The sequence below is a fragment of the Bactrocera oleae genome, chromosome X (assembly GCF_042242935.1).
Source record: "Bactrocera oleae isolate idBacOlea1 chromosome X, idBacOlea1, whole genome shotgun sequence".
Lineage (NCBI taxonomy): Eukaryota > Metazoa > Arthropoda > Insecta > Diptera > Tephritidae > Bactrocera > Bactrocera oleae.
Window position 1 is genome coordinate 26,674,279 of NC_091541.1, and position 10,356 is coordinate 26,684,634.

Below are 10,356 nucleotides of genomic sequence, written 5' to 3' on the forward strand. Positions count from 1 at the left end.
GTTCGGAAATTTTGTGAGGCTAAACGCTGCGAACGTTCAACGCTTGATTCCCTTGCACGGTTTTGTTCAGTAATTGCTCGTTGTGTAGCCAACCTGTGCATATTTTCATCCTCAGTTTCATTGCTGCGCAAAACTCGCAGCCGCTTTGCAGTAGCAGTCTGCCGAGAAAGCTGAGTTCTTTTTCTCGGCATTATAGTGATGAAGAAAAAACGTAGAAAATGAAAACTTAACTAAAGCGTATCTCGTAATAAAAAAAAAAGCAGGATTAAGAAGATTAATAATTAGGAACCTAATTACTTTTATTTTTAACGATTATGTCAAAAGAACAACCGTAAAATGAAAATAAGGTAAACTAACTTTATGCTTAAACTTAACCCTAATCTAATGAGAATACCTACAGGTATTATGTACCACAAAAAAAATATATTAGAAACTAAATACTATTTTTAAAACAAACAATACTATACTTATAGAAAACACATACTTATAAATTAATAATCTACATGAAAACAAAAAAGTGTTATTATTGTGTAACTAAATACTATCCTAAAACAAATAAAGTACCTACTATATAGAAAACAACTACAAAATGAAACTGTGTTTAAAAAGTAATATTACGATGATAATTATATCGCATAAACAAATTAGCGCTGCATTCAACCGTTCAGTACAATCATACTTTATTTCTCTGATATTTCTTCGTTTATCCTGGACGCCATTACGCTTCGATGTTTGCTTACGACTGGAAAAATATACTGCGTGCATTAGCCCTTTTAAACAAATACTCTTTTGAATCCCAAAAATATGGAGTAAGGAAATTATGAATTTTTGATACATAAATATTAGGAAATTCCTGTTATAAATTTGGCCTTGAAAATATTTAGCCCTTTTAAACAAAGACTTTTGAATCCTAAAAATATTGAGTAAAGAAATTATGAATTTTTGATACATAAATATTAGGAAATTCCTGTTATAAATTTGGCCTTGGAAATATTAAGCAGGTAGGTATTATGCATATTGTTCTACCACATTCATGCTAATTCATTGCAAGCAAAATGTGGGACCACCATCCCAACATACAAATGAAATATGCAACATACTCTAAGTGTTGCGCATTCGAACTGCACAAACAGACAGGAAAACTATACTCGAGTCGCTGGACTCTTTTTGCTCGTGTGAAAGCGATGCAAGCGTTTACACCATAAAACATGTTCATAACAACATCATGTTTTTAAATTTTTTTAAAAACCATCACACATGTATGACATACACGAATTTATTATGTTTACACGCTCATTCTTCTCATCACGCCGCACATGCTTGCATACCATATCATACCGTACGGTCTATTGTAGCGCACGGTAGAAGCGGTGGTGACTGATCATTTACATTGCACTCTCATAAGATAGGTCGCATCAGCTGATGCGGGACACGGTTTTGCGTCGGTGACGGTTTGTGCCTTGAGCCGCGCGGCATGGTATCTCGTTGAGCTACACCCCCCTCCCGGCTTGCCCGCAAGTACCGCCTCTCACCCGCCGCGCCGGCCAGCGCAGAGAGCGAGTTGGTTTTGTTTCGGAGTTATTTATCATTGTAATCTTTAAAGTTTTTTGTTGAAATTAAGTTATGTCAAAGACAATTTTATTCACAATGAAGTACTCTTAACCAACAACATATTTATTTGAATAAAGATTAATATAATATTATTATGTTGATACAACTTAAACAAATTATTTCGACCAAATTAGGTACCATAAAAACGGTTTTTGTGAGTTAATCTTAAAAGATAGACATATACTATCGCGGACTGTTTTTTATATCATTAAAAGAGCTATTATTCTTTAATACATATTTTTTGTGTATCTTGAACCGTTTTCACGGCGCACGCAACGGAAGGCTTCAAAGATGAAATAATTTCTCCCGTTTTTTACACATTTACCACTATATCTTTGCTCCTAGCGTCGTAGCGTTATATAGCCTATAGCCTTCCTCGATAACTGGACTATCCAACACAAAAATAATTATTCAATTCGAACCAGTAGTTTCGGAGATTAGCGCGTTCAAACAAACAAACAAACTCTTCAGCTTTATAATATTAGTATAGATACCTACCCACTTAATAGTTTCAAAGAAATACTTAAGACGGGAATTCCCTAATCCATCAGAATGTATTTAATACCCGCTATTAATATTATATTTCAAGGCCAAATTTTTAACTGGAATTTCCTATTCTTTAAGTATTAAAAATCCATAATTTTTTTACCCCATATTTTTTTCTATTCATTATAAAACATCCAATTAACATTACAATTCTTGTTTTAAATAAAATGATATTCGAACTAAATAATAATAAAAATATAATTCCTTTAAATTGAATATTTTTGAGTATCTTAGTCATTGACTTATCTTTAGAGTTACTTAGTAATTATAAATAAGGAATAATACTTCATATTTTAATTAAAAATATCGTTATTTTATGATAAGTTTTATTTCAACAAATGATATATAATAAATTAAATATTTTTTCATAAATAAAAAAAGAAAGAAGTTAAATAATTGTTAAATTAATTCTTATAACTTATACGTATTGCATTATTTCTTTTTTTTAGTTTATTGGTAACGATTTTAATGTCTTTGGCGAAAACTTTGGACTCGAGTGATGTATTATTAAGAGTATTGTAATGATGATATTGGCGTGTATTTTTTATGGTTACACAGCGGTCATAACGTAATTAAAACATCTTCTCATGAGAGTCATGATCTTCTTGAGAGCAAAAACCAGAGTTCAAACAAACAAACAAACTCTTCACCTTTATAATATTAGTATAGATTATTTAAGATGACTTCATTTGGTGCCAAAGAAATTCGTGAGGGAAACTTTATATCCACTTTTAAAGTCCAAGGGCAAGTTTATCATTTAATCGGTGACATACTTCCAGCTGTAGGGGCACAACCCGAATTCCTGCAAATATATTTTGTTTCCCATGCAGATCAGGTATCCTTGCGCTCAAATTTAAACCCAAGCTTGCAAATCGATCTTATCGACGTTCTCCAAACATATCTTCATGATCATAATACGTATATTCAAAGTTTTAAGTACAATCTAGAAAACAGACCACCGAATGATTTAAAACTTATCATTCATGCTGATGTAAAACCTTCTAATGAGCATAGAGGTCGGTATAATGCGCCGGTAGTAGATGAAGTAGCTGTTCTTATGATAGATGAAGACAAAGGTCCCCGTGATATTGTATTGACTGCGAGAGATGGTCGACTTCAACGAGTTTCTGAAATTCATAGATCTTATGACCCGCTTCAATATCCCTTACTGTTTTCCTTTGGAAACGACGGATACTGTATTAATATTCCACAGCAGAATACTACGGCTACATTTAAAACTGTTTCATGTATGCAGTTTTATGCATTTAGATTCATGGTGAGAATAAATGACTTTAACAGTATACATTATTTCAAAGGATTATTCAACCAATATTGTGTTGATATGGCGGCAAAAATGATCTCTGAGGGGCTAGACTTCATCAAAAGAAATCAAAAAAAATTGAGAGCAGAAGAGTACATTCATTTAAGAGATGCCGTCGTAAATGATGGACATATAAACGCTTCTAATATTGGCCAGCACGTTATATTGCCGTCGTCATTTACAGGATCCCCCAGATTCATGAATGAAAAAAGTCAAGATGCCATGACATATGTCAGGAAATTTGGAAGACCTGACCTCTTCATTACATTTACATGTAACCCCGAATGGCCAGAAATAAAAAGTGAGTTATTGCCCAATCAACATTCTTATGATAGACATGATTTAATTTCTAGGGTATTTCATTTAAAACTCAAGAAAATGATAGACCTATTAACGAAGAAAAATATTTTTGGCCCATCGAAAGCCTTTGTTTACAGTGTAGAATGGCAAAAAAGAGGTTTACCTCACGCCCACATTTTATTGTGGCTGGCTAACAAAGTTCAACCAGATTCTATAGATGCAATAATATCGGCTGAAATACCTGGCATACAACAAGATCCGATTCTTCATAATATTGTCATAAAATATATGATACATGGTCCTTGCGGATTTCATAATCCTACATCACCATGTATGAAAGAAAACGTTTGTTCTAAAAAGTTCCCTAGGCATTTTATTTCGGAAACACAAACGGGAGATGACGGTTATCCAACCTACAGACGCAGGTCTCCAGATAATGGTGGAAACACAGCTATAATTCGTGTAAAAGGTACAGAAATGAGCGTGGATAATCGTTGGGTGGTTCCCTATAGTCCACTGGTTTACTGGAGGGAGATGAACATTGGCAAAATACCATATCCGATGCTATCATATCCGAGCCAGCTACAAAATTAAGAGAATTATTTACCACTATCCTTATATTTTGCCAACCATCTGACCCCTTAGAGTTATGGAATAAATTTCGTGATGCTTTATGTGAAGATATATTAAACAGAATGCGTAATGAGAATCAGGATATGACATTAGCATATTATGATGATATATACAATGATGGACTAATTATAATTAAAGATAAAATTCATGAGATTTCAGATAAATCCCTAACCGACTTTGGGCTTCCTGCAGCAAAAAGAAATAATTCGCTTCTGGACCCGTTAGAAGTAGCGTTGCGAAAACCATATAACATAAATGAATTAAATGAGTATATCACACAAAATGAACAAAGATTAGTTAATGACCAGGTGACAACGTATACTTGTGTCATGAAAAGTGCTCATTTAATGAAGGAAGAATTTTCTTTTTGGATGCTCCCGGTGGGACCGGCAAGACGTTTATCACTAATCTTATATTAGCAAAAGTAAGGTCTCTAGGAAAGCTAGCCTTGGCAGTAGCGTCGTCAGGTATTGCTGCAACCTTATTAGCAGGTGGACGCACAGCTCATTCCACTTTTAAACTGCCCCTAACTGTGTCTTTAGAGAAAGATAGCGTGTGCTCTATACGCAAAAATGGCCCTTTGGGGAAAATTTTACAAGACGTCATTCTAATGATTTGGGACGAATGTACCATGATACATAGAGCTCACGTAGAAGCTCTAGACAGAACTCTTAGAGATCTTAGAAGCTGTGATAAAATCATGGGTGGGATTACTGTTATGTTTGCTGGGGACTTTCGCCAAACTTTACCGGTAATAGTAAGGGGAACTAGAGCAGACATTGTGAAGGCTTGCCTTAAAAGTTCTCCATTATGGAAATTTGTAAATATTTTAAAATTATCGACAAATATGAGAGCACATTTGGGGGGAAGTAGTATAACTTTCCCTTCAAAATTACTTTCTGTAGGAGACAGGAAAATACCTCATTCTAATAATAAAATTGAAATTGATTGCGATTTAGGAGTAAAAGTGGGTAACATCGAGGAATTAGTAACTAAGGTATACCCTGACATCAGCCAAATAGAAAACAAGGACCATCAATGGATGTGTCAAAGAGCAATATTGGCGGCAAGAAATAGTAGCGTTGACGAAATAAATGATATCATTTTGAGTAAACTCCCAGGAGATATTGTAACCTACACATCCATTGATACCGTGATGGATCAAGAAGATGTAGTTCATTACCCACAGGAGTTCCTCAATTCCTTCAACCCAAGCGGCCTTCCCCCACATTCTCTTAAGTTAAAAATAGGTGCCCCAATAATTTTACTAAGAAATCTCAAACCACCAAATTTATGCAACGGGACCCGAATTCAAGTAAAATTTCTGTGCAATAACGTCATCGTTGCAATAGTTTTGACTGGTCCAGCAGCTGGTCAAACAGTCCTCATACCCCGCATCCCAATGATACCCAACGACTTACCTTTCAATTTTAAAAGAATACAATTTCCGCTTAATTTATCTTTCGCAGTCACAATAAATAAATCACAGGGGCAAACATTCAAACACGTGGGGATCGATTTACGCCAAGACTGTTTTTCGCACGGCCAGTTATATGTCGCGTTATTAAGATCGGGTTGTGGCGAAAATCAATATGTTCTTCTGCCACAAGATAATAAAATAAAAAATGTAGTATATGCAGAAGTTCTTTAAAATAATAAAATTTACTTTAACAAGTAAGGAAGGGCTAAGTTCGGATGTAACCGAACATTTTATACTCTCGCAAAGTCAAATGGTATACTCGTTTGAGATTTCTTTGTGGATTGACTGATATTTTCGGTAGAAGGTCAACTATAGGCACTGTGGTATTTAAAATGGTGTCATATGGAAAATAGGCGTGGTTGTAATCCGATTTCGCCCATTTTCGCACTATGACATAGAAACATAAAAAGAACGTTATGCACCGAATTTGGTTGAAATCGGTTGAGCAGATCTCAAGATATGGGTTTTCACCTAAAAGTGGGCTGGGCCACGCCCACTGTCTAATTTTGAACGCGGTTCCTATAAAGTCATCTTATACTATCTCAGAGATAAAATTTAATGTCTCTGGCGTGTTTAGTGCTTGATTTATCGCGCTTTTAGTAGTTTTTAACAGTACCGTTATATGGGGAGTGGGCGGGGTTGTCTCCCGATTTCACCTTTTTTCACACCGTCAATAGAGGTGATAGAATCATTTCCTCCCAGTGAATTTGGTTATTATAGCTTTAGCGGCTTAGGAGATATGCACATTAAACTTATTAGGGCCGGGACCACGCCCGCTTTTAGAAAAAAATTTTAACGGCAGTACCAAATATGTGGACCCCAGTGCCTATAGTTGACCTTCTACCGAAAATATCGGTCAATCCACAAAGAAATCTCAAACGAGTATACCATTTGACTTTGCGAGAGTATAAAATGTTCGGTTACATCCGAACTTAGCCCTTCCTTACTTGTTTTCAATTAATCTCTTCACAGTTGACGAAGTTAAAACACTATTCCTATTCTACTATATTTTGAATAAAATTTTCAAACTGCGGTAGCCAACCTTTTAATTTTTTTGAAATATTGTTAAACAATAAAGACACGTGTCTTCTATCGTGTAACGCACCATTTTTACTACGCCTAAACTGTCAGCTGACGATATTTTTTGTTTTAATGGCGGCATATTTAAATCTTGCGTTAATTTTTAAACAACTTAGTGTGGCTGCAAGCTTATCTGACACTAGTTACGAAATGAACATGACAGACCTTGTACTGTACTGTTGAAATTCCACTTCTAAATACATAATCTTTCTTACAGCTTTGGTAACTATAAATATGATTCTGGACATCATAGTACAACTCTTTTTGAGCTCTTTTCAGATATTTTAATGAATTATTAAGCTTTTAAAAATTTCCACGATTTACAAGAAAAATGGGAATTTCGAAAAAATTAATAAAGTTAATATGTAAACATTTCATTTATTTGTTTTTATATTCAAATAATTGCAGGGTCAGATGGACACAGTCATAGCAGTTGCAGTAGTGAAGACGATCATGACCATGACCATGATAACCTAATGTTGTTGAAAGGAGTACAGCACACTTATAAAACTCAGGTGCCAACACCTGCCATAAGATCACACAGCTGTGAGGAGGACAAGGAAGGTTTTATGCGCGAATTGAAAATCTTGCGAGAAGCTTCAGAGAAGCTATTTTCAAATACTAACAATGTTCATTAATTCAGTTTTAGTTGTTTTTGTATTGTATATAAATATGTACATATGTAAGTATAGTATGTGAAGAATTATATATATGAAGATTAATATTTCATAACTAAACTTTAATAGTTTTATTTTTTGAACTGAAAGTATTACATACTCCTAAATACAGAAGTTAACTATGAACGATATATATATTACGAAAAATTAAGTATTATTGTAATTAATCAAATAGTATCTAAGGCTTCCAACAATATATTTTCTTAATAATTTCTTCCTGACAATAATGTGATGTTTTTACCATCATAAATTAATAAATCGGTTTAGTATTAACCCTGACCTTTACATTCCTAATATTTTTTCTGGTTGACTTCATACCATTTGTTTATCGGTCAATATTGAAGTTTTATTAATAAAATTAGGTGAACACTATAATATATGAATCAATTAATTATTTTGAGCTTATAACATGAGGGAAAAGGGACGACTCACTTACTCTTCATTCTTATGGGATCATCTGAACGGATTTCATAATTTTTTAGAAGCATGCCATATATTATACAGCGCAAGATATCGCAATAAAATTAAGTGATAATATTTCGATCAGCATTATGTGATTCACTAGTAAAAATTATTGATTCGGTACGTTCCATCCCATAACAATAGATAGTTTGATTTCAATACGATATTTCGAATATATAAGCCCGATATGGTAATGATACAAAATGAGCATATGTTCAAAGCATAAGTTAATAAAATGCTAAATATTAATTTAATCGATTAAACATTTTTTGTAATATATATGTTCAAATATCTTTGAACGTTCTTATTTTCGACAATGCCGAGGTACATAAAAACATATGAATTTATATATTTACTAGTTGAAGAACATGCATATATTCATAAATACTTAAATAGATGTACGAGTATACCATACATATGTTATAATTATAATAATAACCCAACCCAACAATACTCTTCTCTTGCCCAACCGACGCGAGGGGCGCAATCCGCATACGTGCGGAAGTAGTCATGAAAGGCAAGAGAGTTTTTTAAACGTCGAGATCTAAAACTGCTCAGCTACAGAAACAAAAATTTCGTCAGCTTAAATTTAAAAATACGTTATAACAAATAGTTACGATTTTATTTATTAAGAGAAATCAATATAGGCTTTCAAGTTTGAAAAGGGAGTCAAATAAATTAAATGTGCAGGAATGAGGATTAAAATCATGACATATGCGGCGGAAAGGTTCGTTTAGTCCAAAATTTGATCTACAAGATTTAACAGTAAGAATCTAAGCTGTCTCAAAAAGCGAACCAGAATATTAAATTCAACTTCAGAAAGGAGAAAAGAGCTGCAAACTGTTCCATTCATGACTTTTACTAAGAATATAATTCATTTCGCTACGACTAGTAGTGAAGGTAGACTTAACCTAGAATCCCATCGAAAATGCCCTAAGGCGAAAAGTAAAAATTGTTTTTGAACAGACTCTAACTTTTCAAAATGGATTTTGTAACTAGGGTTCCCTACAGCAGAGCCATATTCCAATATACGCAGGTCTAAGTTAAGTTGTAAAAAGTGTTTTCGTAATATACGGATATCTTAATTCTTTAGAACAAAGTTTAATAAAACAGAGAACACTTTTTGCTTTCAAGACCATGGTATCAATATGAAAACTAAAATTAAGCTTAGGGTTCATAGTAACTCCCAAATCAACAAAGTTAAAAACTTGCTCTAGTCTATAGTCTACGGGAAAAGTACATCATCTTCAAAGCAAAACATTTATATCACACAAGGCAACTTGTTTAAGTCTGTTTACGACAAGCACCTTTTATCAGTTGAAGTGTGTGATTTAAAAAGCTTTACGTCATCGGCATATAATATGAAGTGACATTTATTAAATATGAAATAGTATCATTAAATATCACTCGTTGTGTTCTATTATAAAGATAAGAAGATACAATTATGTAGAAGAGTCATGAGACTTACTTTATCGAAAGCTATGCTAAAGTCAATGTACATATATTACATCCGTGTGGTTATGTTCCCAAAACCCAATGATACATGGTTGACAAATTCAAGTAAATTTGTTAGAGTGCATTTCCCTTTGCGAAATCCATCCTGAGAAAAAGATTTTAATGGAGAAATCGAGAAAGTTATATGGTCTGCAACTAAATATATCATATATGGATCGTAATCAGAAGGTGGTTTTAACTTATTTAAATTGAGTAAGACGTCTTCTTCCGAAATTCGTTAATTGTAGTATTCGGACAGAGCACGTGCTGAGAAGAAACAATTTTATGAGAATTAGTACAGTAGTTTGACTTGAAAGATTCTGCAAACATATTGGAAATAATGTGATTGTCCCATGACATAATAAACGGACGGGCGGAAATTTGGAAATCCTGCATTTGGAGTTAAAGAAATTATAAAACAATTTTGGATTGCGCCCAATATTCTTTTTATACCCTCACAACATGTTGCTACAGGGTATAATAGCTTTGTTCACCTAACGGTTGCTTGTATCACCTAAAACTAATCGAGTTAGATATAGGGTTATGTATATATAACTGATCAGGATGAAGAGACGAGTTGAAATCCGGGTGACTGTCTGTCCGTCCGTCTGTCTGTCATGCTGTAACTTGAGTGAAAAATGAGATATTTTTATGAGTCTTTTTTGGTACCGTAAGACGGTTGGTATTGCAGATGGACGTAATCGGACCACTGCCACGAACACAAAACGCCATTAATCCAAAACAAAAAAATG

The 10,356-nt window shown here is 33.9% G+C and overlaps 1 protein-coding gene across 3 annotated transcripts in view; it reads left to right on the forward strand.

The window, feature by feature from the left end:
• The window catches only part of Zip89B (Zinc/iron regulated transporter-related protein 89B), a 48,990-nt gene extending 41,282 nt beyond the window's left edge, over positions 1-7,708 (forward strand). For all 3 annotated transcript variants that reach the window (XM_070112758.1, XM_070112757.1, XM_070112759.1), the window contains exon 3: positions 7,380-7,708. In XM_070112758.1, the coding sequence (XP_069968859.1) occupies positions 7,380-7,609 (230 nt within the window). In that variant the 3' untranslated portion in view covers positions 7,610-7,708. The remainder of the gene's footprint in view (positions 1-7,379) is intronic.
• Positions 7,709-10,356: the final 2,648 nt, after the last annotated feature.